We start from the raw sequence: 15726 nt of genomic DNA on the forward strand, positions 1-15726 counted from the left end.
ACATACTGCCTTGGAAAGGTTCCCTTTCTTTTCTGTTGATTGTTCATTGTGAACCTTTCTTTTTTTGTATTGACCCTATATTTGGACCAGATGTATCCAAGCATGCATCCATACTCCTGCACTTTCAAGTAATACTAATTGCCAAACTGATGGCCATGCCATTAACAGAAACTCTATTTGAACCTATTACATATATAGAGCAAGGAAAAGTTGAACAGATATTCTTACCATCCCCTCCGCTCTGCCAACCCCCTCCACAGTGAGTCGGTCCGGACCATCCTCTCAATCAGCTTCTTCCACAACATGCCATCTGACGTCACCCGATACCACTCCTTACATACCAGCTCAACAGCACACAATGACTTGGCATCCAGGTATGATAAGATATTTTCAGCAATGTGATCCAGGCCTCGGGCTGAAATAAAAAGTAAAGGCAGCTCACCATTACAGGGGGCATTCATCAGGAGAGCATGTCTGCTAAGAATACATCTTCCTTCCCATTGTTGCTGTCTTGTTAGTGCAGCGCCGAGCTGGGATGACTGGGCAGAAATCAGTCTCCTATGAAGTTCAGAAACCAGCAGCTTCTTTGGGATAAGAATAATCAAAGCATTCAAGTTGATGAAGGATCTAGCCATTTGGTCTGGTCTGTTTCTGCAGATTTTAGCACTAAGGGAATATTCTGTAGAAGGCTTCTTGTATTTGGTGATGCAGTCCCCCAAAACTTGCTATATTAGGCCCATTTCTCATTCTACTGCTACAGCTGTTCTTGTATTCCAAAAGCTACTTTTTGCAAAAACAAGAGCCTTTTAATGTAATGAAGAATAGAAAACATATATATTCCTAATGTGCAGCCTGAAGGGAAACAGTACCTGAAAATAGTATTTGGGCGTGTGTACATATGCACAGATGTATGGTGAAGCTGCCTGCACACAGAAATAAACAGGGAGCAAAAAAGAAGAAGAAAGCAGTTTTACTGGTGTTATTTATTTTGCCAGGGAAAAGAAGACATGCAACAAAATAGTAAAAACATTTGCCAGCTTGTCTCACAAATGTTTGGAAGGAAGGCAATAATCAACTAAAATATAAGGACATTGCAGCAATAAGATGATTAATATCCCATAAGCATATATGTGACAAGAATGTGTTGACTGGGTTTACCATGGGCTGCTCAAACTGGATGGGTTCCTTCGTTAAACTTACTACCTTCCACTCATGCCTAATCATGCAGAGGCCTCAGAATAGAAGGCCTATAAAATAAGATGGTTTCACTAATAAAGCTTCACTTGACTGCTGTCGTTATGTGTCAGAGATAGAGGTAGTTGAGAAGGCATTTCTCTTTTGACAGCTGCATTTTGACAGACAAGTAAACAGGCAGATGCTGTGTTAAACAGGAAAGTAGGATGCTTTACCTAGATTACAAAATACATGCATTAAAACGATTTGCACCAGAAGGTTGCAGAGAGTCTTGGAAGCACACCTGGAGTTTGGAATTAATGCAGTCACATAGAAGAGATACATTTCTACAGCCACGCATGTAACTGCCCTGAACCTAACCATAGGGGAACAGAGGGGCCTTCATGCAGGAGGTTCAAATATACATTGACCAAATTACAGTGGAAATTGCCTTACTGTAATCTCAGAACAAGTGAGAGCAAGCAGAGACAGGGTATAATGGAGGGAGACGCAGCACCCTAGATATAGGCCACATAGTGAGGCCTGACTCTCACTTATAACAAGGTGAGAAGAGATCATCCAAAGGGAGATCTTTTTGATGCATACTTGGATGTAATGGGTTCCTAAGATTTGAATTTGAACTGAACTGCACTCACATATGTACTGCCACGTTATACTGTGCATGTTTCACACATGATTCTCAGTAATCTGGAAGGCAAAATGGACACAGGCAGCTGGCAATATGCCTTGGACAGATTTAGAGAAGGGGCAGGTTTGAAGTATAATGTAGCAATCAGTGTAAAATTGGGACTGGGAAGAAGGGAACGGAATCTCCAGACAGCCCTGAAGCTTACCAAGCAACCTTTGGCCCGTTGTTCACCTGAAGTCTAACCTACCTTGTGGGCTTGTTTTGTGGCTAAAAACAGATCTGGTTCCACATGCAGGGAAATGAGTTGGGTGGATCATATTTTGGAATGATTCCCTATGATAAAAACTCCCTTCAAACAGAAATCCAGTGCAATGGGGGGAGGGGTTTCTACTGTATCTCCTTGCTTGCTACGCTGGTTTGTTTTTCTGTTTGCAGGGAATTTTGTGCAAAGGAACATTCAAATCTGGAATCCACATTCTGTACTCTGAAGTGTGGTATTCAACAACATGAGAGCTCTGCTACCTCATCATCACCTCATTCTGTTGCACATATGAACCTGGCCTTGGGTATTTTGAGTGGGCAGATGATTGCTCAATCTATCTGCAAAACTTCTTCAAGCTGTTTGATCAAATGCATTCTTGCCCGATTTCACTGGGGAAAAAGGGAAGCATGCAGATTAGCATTACAGGCAACTCTTCTTGGTTTCAAATAAAATGCTGCCAAATATCCACAAACAGATCAAATGCTTTTTTTCCTGTTATAGCCGCCCCAGACTTAGCATCCATTGTCAGTGGCGGAGGCAGAGCATAGGAAGCGGTAAATACAATGGGGCTGACCAAGGTCACATGTCTACCCTTAAGCAGATAGATGCACAATGAATCCGATCAGATGATTCTTATCAAGGATAATGCAGGACATCCTGTACCCAGTCTCTGCTGTTGATGGCAGACAAGCAGAGAGCCCTATAATGAGCTTCTCAAACATGAAAGTGGTGTAACAGCATGGCTATTCATTTCTGTCAAGGTCTCTGGAAAAATTCATTAAGCCTAACTTTAAAAAAAATGTTGAATCTTCTCTCATAGCTCTGACTTTGAAGCAGAATGACTATATATTCTTACAATACAAGACAACGGGGAGAAGCCTAACAACTAAATCAGCCAGTAAGAAAGCAGCACTTTACTGAAAGACGAGATGAGGAAAAAAGTGGAGATAAACATGGTGTGTCTCTCTGAAAGGAAGGGCTCAGGCGGTTTTTGAAAATATAAAGTGTATTAGGTATTCAGAAATTTGAGCTCTGTGCTAAAGTTGAAGAAAAGCGAATGTTAGGGAACAAGATGAAAACCCAACGTATTTAATCTATGCCAACCAATCTGTAGATACAGCATGGCTGTATACCAGTGCAATAATTATTCTGGCAAGGAAAAGTAATCTCTGGATGCCAAAGAGCACTTCTGTTTTAATTCCCTCACTCAGTGACGTCTAAAGACTGAAGAAATATGCTGTATAGGAATACAGGAATGGGGACTGTATGACCCCAATCTAAACCATAGTCTGAAACAAAAGACCCAGTTCAGTAACAGGAATGTGCATGCATGTTAGCAGAAAAGCAACTATTCAAAGTCACAAGGTCACCAAAGGAAAACTCCCATAGAATATACATTTCATGATGTCACAGTATTCCTACTTGATTAATCCTTTAACAACCTCCAATGAGCAGTCATTAAACAGATTCAGAGGACAAAATGCTACAAGTCAGGCTGTTGAGAAACCTGACGAGAAAGCAACTGTTTGCCATCAAGGATTTCCTGAAACTTTCCATGCTCATTCTTGTGCAAACTACTGTTTAGATGCTGGAATAAAACCAAAATGGGATTAGCTTTTTTGCGAAATTGGATCACTGAACAGCTTGGGGAGAAAAAATTAAATCCCATTTAAATCTGGACGTTACTGAATTCTAGTCAGTAAGAGATTATACAGAAGGAATTATTTACAGTCTCTTGCAAACAGGCTATTAAAGTTCATATATGCAGGTTTTTAACAAAAGATCACTTATGAAACCCAAAGCAAGCTTATTATCATGCCTTTATGCTACTAAAAATCCTCAAAAGGTCCCTCTTTTCAATTCTACCGAACACCCTTCCTAACAAAGCACCTACCCATAAGAACAACACTGGGATACAAAGAATTTCTAAAACAATTTTGTGTATTATTAATTTTGTGTACCAGTTTGGTGCTGCTGCATCTTGCAACACATCATGTCAAATATAATATGGCCAATTATATACAGGAATAGAAACAGACAAGATCATGTTAAGTACAAATAACTGTCCCTGATCTAACATTTTTGTACTCCTTGGAGAATGGGCAATCAGGAATCATCTGTCAATCATGAAAAACACCCTTTTGCTATACAGCCAAATTGAAGTTTGTGAACAAAACTCAAAATCCTGTGGGAGAAAGACAGAACTAGCAGTTCCCTTGCTGTTTTCCCACTGAAATACCTGGCAATGCTGTGATGAAGTCTCTCTGTAGCATAGGCTTGAGGTATGAGTTGATGTGCCCGTGTTGATAGTGACACATCTGCGAGATGAGATGTTCTACAAATTCCACTTGGTCAGACTCTGACCACTGTTCAAAATACTTGATACACAGTTCCTTCTCCTTTTCATAGCTTGCAGATAGCTTCCTTTGCTTGGGCACAATCATGCTTGAAGTGCCATTGGCAAGTTTTGTCTATTGAAAGAAAAAAAAGATATTTTTGGAGGAGAGAATCTGACATCTTTGGAAGATAATGTAAGAAGAGGCATTGTGAAGATGCACACCCAGGTAATGGACAAGGCAAATAAATCTGGGTCTTATCCAGCGATATACAAATTAAACTGCCATCAAGCTCCTACATCCCCATCAACAGTCACTTCAGCACACAGTTGCTTTTCTAACGCTTTGCTTCTGTTTGTTTTGGGGCCACACGGGCTGGTACTAAAATTAATAGACTGTATTTGACATATTTAAAACATTAAATTTCCAGTGCTGTTCAGCAAATTTTAGAACACAAACACTACAAACGTACGGCATCTCAGCATTATATCCACTGGTACCTAAATATTTTTTAAAAAAATTATATCCCACCCTTCCACATCACTCAGGATGGGTAACAATATTTATAACATGAGTTAAAAATCTAATGCTCTACAAAGAACTCAAATATTTTTATTTATTTACTAGCAAGAAATCCCACTGCACACAGGGATGCAACGGGTGCTAGTGGGGGGAGGGCATAGCGCCCGCGACATGGCCCTACCTGGGTGGGGCAGTGTCGCTGTTGGCAAGGCAGCTAGCTGGTGTGCGGGCTGGCAGCCGGAGTGGCAAGCTTTGCTGGCTGCAGCAGGCCCGGTCTCCTGAACGCCTGGGCAGGTTGGAGTGGGACTGCTGGCATCCACCGTCTACCTGCCTGCGGAACTAGCAGCATGAGCAAGGTTGGGCTGGCAGGCTGCTGGAGAGGTGGGCTCTGCTGGCCGTGGAGGTCCCAGTCCCCTAGACAGCTGGGCAGGGCGGAGCAGGACCGCCCACCTCTGTTGCCTATCTGCCTGTGGCGCTGGCGGTGGGGGCAGCTGGCCGGGTTGGTGAGCAGCTCGAGCAGCAGCATGGTCAGGGCACCGCAGGTCCACCGCCCTCCGCGGCAAGGGAGCATCTGGCCATGAGGCTGTGAGTGTGCCTTGCGGCCAGCTGCTGGTGGTGGGTGCTGTAAGGGCCCGGCCCAATTCGGAAGATTATGCTGGGAATTCTTATAAAAAGATAACCAGGAGCAGAGGCGAGCTAAGGTATAAAGGCTTAATGCGAATACCCTTGAAACTGAACATTTACGCTTGTAAGTTTCATAGAGGAATTTTCATCAATCCTCTCTGGCATGGTAATATTCCCTATAAGAATTCCTAGCATGGCTTTACTCTTCACATATCTAAAGAAGGGTGTAACTCATAAAAGCTCATAGAAATCATAATCCACACTTGTGTGATTTTGGAGGGCGAGAGCCCCAGTGCCAAGTGTGCACACTCATATCTGGACCAGGCTTTGGCTTTTGCCCCGTTTTCTTCTAGTGGAGATTCTACAGGTACAGAAGATAGGCAAGCCCATCCAGGGGTTTCTGGTTCTGTGGTTCTGGGGAACTGGTGTTGGAGAGCAGGCAAGAGATCTTTTCCTGGAGCTCCTCAAATGCATGAAGCCTTGGTGGGACTCCTGAGGAATTTTTTCTGGAGGCACAGGGAAAGCCTTGACAAAGACAATAACCACCTCTAATCTACTGTCAAAAAAGAAGACTTGTCCAAAAGGTTTTTGAAGCAATTTAACTGGATTTAGCTGCATGCATCTTGTGGGTAGGAAGACATATTACATGCCCAACAAAGTGAATTAAGTTCTGATGTCTCCATGTGGACAGCTGGAGGCCATTTACCATTTTCGGTTGAGAACTTTTCCGTCAACAAAACAGTGAACTGAAATACATTGAGAGATTGCAAACTTGTATACCTACATGTCCCAGGGTACAAAAAACATTAAGGATACTGGAAAAAACAAATGCGTGCTTATAATGACACAAGGATGTGATTCAGCGTTCTGATAAGTGACTTGCTAAAATATTGTAAGGAAGTTAGTGTCCCTATCCTGTAAGGCAGCACAATGAGGCAGCAGCTCACAGAATCATGCTGTTCAATGTACAATTTCAGGGATCAATTCCACGCTGATGCAGCTGCAGCATTTGAACTACTGTTCAAACAATAGGTGATTCTGAATATACTGAGAATCCCAAAAGCTCAGAATCCTTTAAGAGTGAACACTTGTCCCTGAGGTAACTGGGAACCATAAAAGCTGCACCCTTATTTGGGAGGCTCTACGCGCTTCTTTATGACTCTGTTATAAGGACTTGACATTTCCTACTTAAAAACAGATATTGTATCTTCATGTACTGCCAGGATTCAGAGCCTGACACAATGAGAAGCCTCACCATGCAAAACATACCCAAATTGAATAGTAGCCTTTCAGCATCTGACTTACTAAAGAAACATTTTGCTTAGAAATCAGAGACATAAACCAAATCCGGTTCTCTACATGTTGAAGCCCCAACAGTCTTTATGGAAATGATAAAACATAGTTCCTTAGCACAGAAATGCTTGGTTTCTCCATGCACTAATGTTGCTGGTGATGGTCTGGCATTAAACCATGAAGGTTGGACTCTACTGAACACTGGCCTGGAGGGATTCGGTGGCTGTTTTCACAGCAGTACAGTTGTTTGCAGAACAGAAAAACCAATGAAACGCTGGATTAAGATTTAGATAGTTGATAAATGGTGTATTTTATAAGCCTGACCTCATTTCATTTCCCATTTCATTTCCTGCACAGCCAATCTTACAGCAGGCTGTCTTACAGCATGTTTTTAAAACCAACAGTGTCTGCCTTTTTTAGTTACTCTTTTCTCAGAACCATATGCCTTTAAAGTGTAAACACAAGCAAAAAAAAAAAATCAGTAATTTGCACCAGGAACACTGTTACTACTAGTGGACAGGATCTCTTAATGTCTTCTTTATACTAATCAACAATCCTGGGATGATAACCTCCATATTCATTTAAACTCGAGTTGTTTTCACATCCAAAAGCTGGATGAGACATTGAATGAGAAATTTAGGAACCCTTCTGCAGAATTTGTGTAACATGGTAAATTTGGTGATTTCTATCAAGGGGCTAATCTATGTTTTTAGAAAGCCTTTAATGCAGAGATATATATTTTTTAAGAATCCTGCCTATTTCAACTGGTTGTGTTGAAGAATCCCAGGGTCTAATAACTGAAATGTTTAGATGATTCTAATTATGGGGGGCTGAGGACTCTATCTGGATACTGCTCTTAGATCAAGGACTTTCTAAAGCAAGAACCAGTTTTTTAATTCCTTATTTGCTCATGTATAATTCAATGTACTTATGGAACGCTTAGATTTCAAAACTGAAAACAAGAAAATACAATCCCTGCTATTATCAGGTGGCCTTGGCTCACCTCTTTTTCCATCCTGGGATAAGTAATCACATAAACAACATTGTGGCTGTTAATTCTAGTGTGTTTAAACTATGGGTTTACATGCAACTACCAGTGAACTATGGGTTCACATGCAACTACCAGTCAGCATGCATTTGCCACTAAAAAACTATCCATTATCTTTTATGCACATGTTATATTAAACAAAATCCAACCCTCTATTGTTCCAACAATAATTTCTTATTCCTTTCATGTACATGTTCCTTACATGACCTCAAATGTGACCCAATTGAAGACAGCATGCTCTACTGCTTGGTGCTGAGATGGAGGAACAAGGAAGATTGTAACAATATGTGAAGAAGAGAGGGAGTGAAGCACAATTAGAAGAGGTGTCTGGAACTGGAAATGCCCCATTTCGTCTCATACTGAACTTTTTGTAGCTTTGGGCCAGTCATTCCAACCCTCCCTGCTACAGTTTATGAAAGGTGGTATGTAATTTCTAGGCAGTATAACTCTTTATGACTGCAAAAAAAGAAAAAGAAAAAAGAAAAAGAAAAGAAAAAAGACAATCCCTCTTTAATCTCTATAAGACACCATAAAACAGTCTTCCAACCCACCTCTATAGCATTAAAATGATTTGTAAAAAGCTCTGTAGCATTTTAGAGAGCCAGTTTGGTGTAGTGGTTGTGAGTGTGGACTTCTAATCTGGTATGCTGGGTTCGATTCTGCACTCCCCCACATGCAGCCAGCTGGGTGACCTTGGGCTCGCCAGGGTACTGATAATGCTGTTCTGACCGAGCAGTGATATCAGGACTCTCTCAGCCTCACCCACCCCACAGCGTGTCTGTTGAGGGGAGAGGAATGGGAAGGCGACTGTAAGCTGCTTTTAGCCTCCTTTGGGTAGAGAAAAGTGGCATATAAGAACCAACTCTTCTTCTTCATCTTTGGTGAAACAATCAGACTAAAGACAAGAAACATTTTGTTTTCTCTTGCACAGGAATGGAGGAGGAACAGTATACCAGTGACAGAATTGACTGAATCTCTGAGAAATCAATGACAACTTCACCACTTGTTGCTAAGGGTTAAGCTAGACAATTCACAACAATACCATCAGTTTCAAAAACATTCAAGAAGGGGGATCTTGCGTTAAACGATCACTGAAGGGGGATCCTCAGTCTTCCAGTGGACAACATGGCATAGCGGCTGTGGAAACAGACAGTGCCCTCCACTATCCAAGTGCTTTTCTTAATTCCTAAATCATTTTGGGAAAGAATATCTGTGGGGAGGAAGGTAGCAGTATCAGGCAGGACATGTATTTTGGGACACCCCCCCCCCCAATATTTGCACTCTCATGCAGACATTTATAGCATGTCTTCCTCCCCTTACTGTGTTTTACATATGAATGGGGGTGAGCACGTTTGGAGACTATTGCTATTAAGTACAGTTAGACACACGATATGCAACTGCACAGTTATCAAAAACTGTTAGCTCGAAAATTTGAAAAATTGTTGAAAAGATGATAGCTCAATCTGACTCAGTACCTGTCGTCATAATCCACAGCCAGTGAAGAGGTATCTCACATTAGCAGCCTTTTTAGAAGAATCTCGTTTACCTTTTCCTGCTTCCATTTCTAAGGTGAGACAGGCCCTGCTGGGATTATGAGCACCATCAAGCCTGTACATTTCTGTTGTTGCTCATTCTATTAGAAATCAATTTGCAATGCAACTCTGTGTGTTGTTGAGGTCTCTTGGTGGGGCCTTCTGAAGATAAATCGAACAGTCCTGAACACAAGGGCATTCTATTGATCTCAAGAAGGACACAAGATGTTTCTGCTGAGCTGTCTAATGCAAGATCCTTTAGTTAACATGAAGACCATATTAAAGGCACAATAAAAAAGAGACGGAGATAAAAAAGCATTAACCAATCTAAAAGTTAGCCAGTACTTGAGGACATGTTTCATATCACAGAATTACTACAGCCTTTTACACAGTGCTGCAACGACAAGGCTGTGCACATACAAAGCAGCAGCAGGAGGGTGGGGGGACCCATGTGTCCAGGCAGTCCCAGCATCTCAGAACGTTCTCACATAATGACAGTACTAGACAGCAATCTACACGTCTATCTCTCTCTAAGGAAAGAAGCAAGCCTTGAACGCAAATTAAAGGTTTGGTAGTCTTTTGCACTCTAAAAAAAAAAAAAAAACAGGACAGAAACGATCCCACAGCCTTTTGCATTTCTCATCTAGACTGGCTTCTGTTCCTTGCTGATAAACATGCAGATTTGGAGAGAGCCACCTTAACAGGATTTTTGGATGGGCCATGTGAAGAGAGGTGGGGGGGAGAGGACATAATGTTTAATTATAAGAAATGATTGAAATAGGCACAGACATACCCCGGGTGCCTCTGCACTGCAGCAAGCTCTAAACTTGTTATCGTTAATGGTTTAAATTTCACTGTGCTAATCATTTCAGGACACAAGCCTTTCTTGATAATCTAATGAATTATTCCAACATCCTTCAGCAAAAAAAAAATCCTCCATGACAGCACTAATTACAAGACGTTTTCCCAGCGCTTATGTAAAATATGACAGAGCAGCAGCTTAGGGAATTGCAAAAAAACTGCTTCTAATTTCCACTGAGAAACTGACAAACACCTCTCTTGCATCTCTCCCAGCTCTCAAGTAAGATTTAACTTTCTCATTTAGTTAATTACCGAGTGAGGATCATCATTTTCCCGGATCGGAGCGGCACAGAGCCTTTATCGTGTTAACTTGTGAACTTGATTGATGGCTGCTGCTAAAACTTAATAACTTCACCCCCTGGCAAATTGTAAGATAAATATAATAGGAGAAACTCTGACAGTAAAAACCTGCCAGAAATGAGTGCTGTGTTTATGTTTCTTTGCAGGAAGCAAAAAACCCCAACAAAACAGAAAGAGAAAAAATGAACAAAACCCCTTCAACCAACAGCTTATTACTGGGTGTATGTTACTTATATTTAAAAGACTTCAGGAACTTAACTTTCTGTGTACTGTTCAAACTTTGCTGAGAAGATAAAAAGCACTAGGGACACTACCAACGTGAAGGCCGGAAGAGAAAAAGGGGGGAGGGAAGGGCAATGCAGTACTGGGGAGGATGGTGATGGAAGAGAGAATATCTCAGGTAGCGCAGCTCATAAGGACTTGAGCAGGCCAATTTTGTTCTCCCACTCCCTCCACTGTATACTCAACCTTTTGAGGGCAATGAACATGCTCAGTTCTTCCTTGTTGGCTTCTACCCTTTTGCCCTTTCTAATTTAAAAGCTAATATTTTCTCAATTATAGTGAGTCTCCAAATAAGCGTGAGCTTCCTCTGCAGTTGGAACTGTTCTGCTGTCTTTGTGACAGGAACTTGGCTATAAGGAGGGAACAAGCTGAGAGCCTATAATGAAATGGGACGGAGGATAAATTATTTGGAATATCCCTTCCCCACATATTTCTCATCTTGGATTCTACAGTCAGGGGCTTGGCTTTGCAACTTTTGTGTTCTACAGAAGCCAAGCAACTTGGTCATTAGATGCAGCATAAATGGGCAGGATCCATTCTGAATAGAGTTGGAAGGGGCCATCTAGTCCTCTCCGTGACAGCCTTTCAAATACTTAAAGACAGCAATCATGTCCTCTCTCCACCTCCTCTTTTCCAGGTTGAACATTCCCAAGTCTTTCAGCTTGGTTCCCAGAGCCCAGATCATCTTCTTCACTCTCCTCTGTCCACACCCTTTTTCAAGGGAGGCCTCCAAAACTGCACATAGTACTCCAGGTGAGGTCTGACCAGTGTGATATACAGCAGGACTATGATATTTTGCGATTTTGATGTAATGTCTCTTTCAATACAACCCAAGACTGCATTCATCTTCATTACTGCCGCATCACATTATAAAGCTCATATTTAGCTTACAGTTCATAAGGTCTCCCAGATTTTGTTCATACACATTGCTACCCAGAAGTATATCACCCATCCAATATGCATATTTCTAATTTTTTTTGACCCAGATGTAGAACTCTGCAATTATCCTTATTGAATTGCATCTTGTTCTCATTTGCCCATTTTTCCAGCATGTTCAGATCTAATTGAACACTCTAGCTTCTGGGCGGTTCACTACTCCTCCCAATTTGGTGTCATCTACAAATTTAATGAGAGCCTCTTGTGGAGCAGAGTGGTTAGGCAGCAGACATACAGTCTGAAAGCTCAGCCCATGAGGCTAGGAGTTCGATCCCAGCAGCTGGCTCAAAGTGGATTCAGCCTTCCAGCCTTCCAAGGTCGGTAAAATGAGTACCCAGCTTGCTGGGAGGTAAACAGTAATGACTGGGGAAGGCACTGGCAAACCACCCCGTATTGAGTCTGCCATGAAAACGCTAGAGGGCGTCACCCCAAGGGTCAGACATGACCCGGTGCTTGCACAAGGGATACCTTTACCTTTTTACAAATTTAATGAGGAGTCCCACCACTCCCATGCCTGTCTCACCTCACTCCCAGCTGTGAACATAAGAAGTCAATGCAAATTAATCCCCCTCATCTTTCCCTAGCAGCCTGCTATGTAACGCAAAATTTCTCTGCTAAGAGTTAGGGGATACTTGGAAAGAAAATGCATCATGGCAAGGAGGAATGCCTTAAAGATGCAGCTGGCAAACAGGCCCCCTCCTAGGCCTGCTGCAGATTGTGCCATCATTTGCCCCACACTAAGGGAATGCGGGAGAATCCGTGTTCCCTTAGCCTGCTGCAGGGGTCTTACAGTGGCCCAGAGGGGGCAAAAAAATGCCCGTCAGCTTTGCGGTGTTTTCTTGAGCCGTGGAGTGGACCAGGATATTTTTGTTTTATTTTACAGGAAGGTGGGATTTCATTCTACGCATTCCCACAGTTCTGTAAAATAACCTGGCACTGCTGTGTTTCCCAGAGGGACACATTTTAGCGCTGGAGCAGATGCATATCTGAAAAGCCACAGTGTTGAGGCAGGTGGGGGACAGCAACCTCCCTTCTCCCCCCTACCGCCAGCCCATGAAAAGAAAGGGTTGTGGGAAGACAAAAGGCACCCCTTGGAGGTTTTAGAAACAGCCTCTCTTTCAGGTCTTCTTCTCAACTCCACCACTTCTGTGGAAAATGCTGTCAAACATATGATTAAATACACGTATTGGGGCTTTTGTGGGTTCTCCAGTATATCAATTGCTTTCACTGCTAGCATTTTGTTGGTATTTTGGGTTAAATATAGTATTGTGAATTGGGTTTATAGAGGTTATATCTCTGATACCCTGCATTTCATTTCATGACACACATGGCCTGGCCCAATAAAGGGGCATTCATAACAAATGAGTATGAGTATGACACTTCAGAGGTTGATGTACTGGACTGAGAATGGGTATATGGGCTGAAACCCATGCTTGTCATGAAATTTTCTGGCTGACCTTGAACTAAACATTCTCTCTCATTCTAAGCTAACTCGGGGTTTGTTGTAAGAATAAAATGGGAGGGAGAACCCCATACACTATTCTGTACCCCTTGGAGGAAGGTGAGAGAAAAGTGCACTAAATAAATACATGCTGAGACCCAAGAGACACAGAGCCCTTCACTTTTTAATGATTTGGCATGTGATAATAGATGATTTTTTAAACTTTTAAAAGCTACTGTAATTTTTGTGGTTTTAGATATATAAAAGGAGGCTTGAAAAGCTTTACTTCTGATATGGAAGCTCACTGTGACAGAATCTGACAGCCATTAGTATTGAGGCTAAGATACAATTGCGGGTGGTTAACAAGTTAGCTTCTTAAGGTTCAGGAAGAAATTATACTCTCATTTTTCTTCTTTTGCTAAATGACCTTATTCTGCTAACATTTAACTTGACAAACTAAAAAGCAACAGCACTGGATCTCGGAACAACTCAGTCCATTTACTTTTATTTTCAGAAACCCAGTTTGGAAGCTACCCATTTGTTTACCTCCCTCTTTCGGCCCAGCTTGTTCAAATTCATTCCAGGAGGTTAGCTAATGAATCTAACAACCTGCTCACCCAATGCTGAATCACCCTTTCCGCACTGTGAGCTCACTGAAATATCTAAACACCCAGGGTAACTAAGGAGTAAATCATCTGAGAGAAAGTCAAAGTGAACTATGAATTAAACCAAATACTTCATTGCTATTTTTTTTCCAGAAAGGAAAAACAAGCCACACCAGCGGAAATTAACCCTATCTACAGTTCCAAAGACTCTACTCTCCTGCACCACAGATGTGGCGCGCAATTATGCAGCAGGATGTCTGATGCATCTCAGTGAAAAGGGTTTGCAGAATTACACTGAAAATAGCAGCAGCTGCAGCTCCTTTACACTGTAGGACACTATGGTATAAGGACAGCTTGCATGGGGCCGGGCTGCCATCACTGGCCTAGAAGAAAGACTCTAGAGAGTGTTTGCTGTCATTAAAGAAGAAAAAGCTTCCAGCCCTCATGTTTGTGGGAGAGACCTGAAAAAGTCTATCAGATATAAATTTCTCAGCTTACATTTCCCTCCCCCCCCCCCCCCCCGAACATAATCTTGGCATTTCACTTAAGTCAAGGTGCTGGGTCCAGCATCATGTATTCTTCAGTACTGTATATTTGGTTCTGATGGACTAGTCCATATATGTCCTGGTGATTTCTAGACTAGGCTATGGGCATGCATTCAATGTAAGACTGGAAACCGCAACCAGCCCAGAATGCGGCTGCCTGACTGCTGACAGGGATGAACCACTTGGACTGCATCACTCCAATTTTAATTCTGTTTCACTGGCCTCCTGTTTGTTTCTGGACCTAATAAAAGAAATCTAGCATAATTCTCTAAACTATTTGGATATACTGCTGAATGTCCCCTTCTTTTTAAGACCTAGCTCCACAGCCCACCGGCATGGATTGAAGAGGTGATGGGTATGAAACTACATTACCTGCACCATTTGTGGCTGGGAGGAAACTGAATTCCTAAGGAGGAATGAGGATGTAGGGCAAGTAGAGGGAAGGGAGGAATGCCGCTGCTCATCCCTCTTCCTCTTCTCTCATCTATGTGAAAGCTCAGGAGTTTCAACCTCATGACCCACATGTGAGATAATCAAAGTACCCCTCTAAACAGTTTGTGACCAGAGAAGTGTACTCCTCAAGGACCACCTTCTCCAACACAAGCCTACCTGTGCCCTGAGATTAGCTGCTCCATATTTTGACATATTTTGACAGTAAGAGCCTCTTGTGGCACAGAGTGGTAAGGCAGCAGACATGCAGTCTAAAAGCTCTGCCCATGAGGCTGGGAGTTCAATCCCGGCAGCCGACTCAATGTTGACTCAGCCTTCCATCCTTCCGAGGTTGGTAAAATAAGTACCCAGCTTGCTGGGGGGTAAACGGTAATGACTGGGGAAGGCACTGGCAAACCACCCCGTATTGAGTCTGCCATGAAAACGCTAGAGGGCGTCACCCCAAGGGTCAGACATGACCCGGTGCTTGCACATGGGATACCTTTACCTTTTATTTTGACAGGCCTTTAGTTTAATATGGGGGTGGAAAATAACCTGTTGAAGTTCAATTCTGATGTCTGCATTTTGGCCTGTTATTTCTCCTCTGATCTGATTTTTAATTTGTGTATGGTATGCAATTTTCAATTGTAAGCTGCTTGTAATATATGTGTGTGTCTGGTATGCAGGGAAATTTCTACATGTACAAGGAATTTGGAATTATCTGGACCTAATTAAGAGCCTTTAGCATTTTTGCTATGATATTCAGAATTACATCTGCAAATATGAGGATTAGAGACATTAATTCTTTGTGAAATGGCTGCATTCTTATGGTTCTAATAAGGGCCTCAAGCTGCATTATAATGGCTCTATGGCTGCATGTGGTCTGTC

The 15726-nt window shown here is 42.2% G+C and overlaps 1 protein-coding gene across 11 annotated transcripts in view; it reads right to left on the reverse strand.

Moving 5' to 3' along the window:
• Positions 1–15726, reverse strand: part of BTRC (beta-transducin repeat containing E3 ubiquitin protein ligase) — a 138643-nt gene that overhangs the window by 28969 nt on the left and 93948 nt on the right. For all 11 annotated transcript variants that reach the window (XM_077349498.1, XM_077349503.1, XM_077349496.1 and 8 more), the window contains 2 exons: positions 4324–4555; positions 229–415 (listed from right to left, as the gene is read on the reverse strand). In XM_077349498.1, the coding sequence (XP_077205613.1) occupies positions 229–415; positions 4324–4555 (419 nt within the window). The remainder of the gene's footprint in view (positions 1–228; positions 416–4323; positions 4556–15726) is intronic.

This window comes from Paroedura picta, chromosome 8 (assembly GCF_049243985.1).
Source record: "Paroedura picta isolate Pp20150507F chromosome 8, Ppicta_v3.0, whole genome shotgun sequence".
Lineage (NCBI taxonomy): Eukaryota > Metazoa > Chordata > Lepidosauria > Squamata > Gekkonidae > Paroedura > Paroedura picta.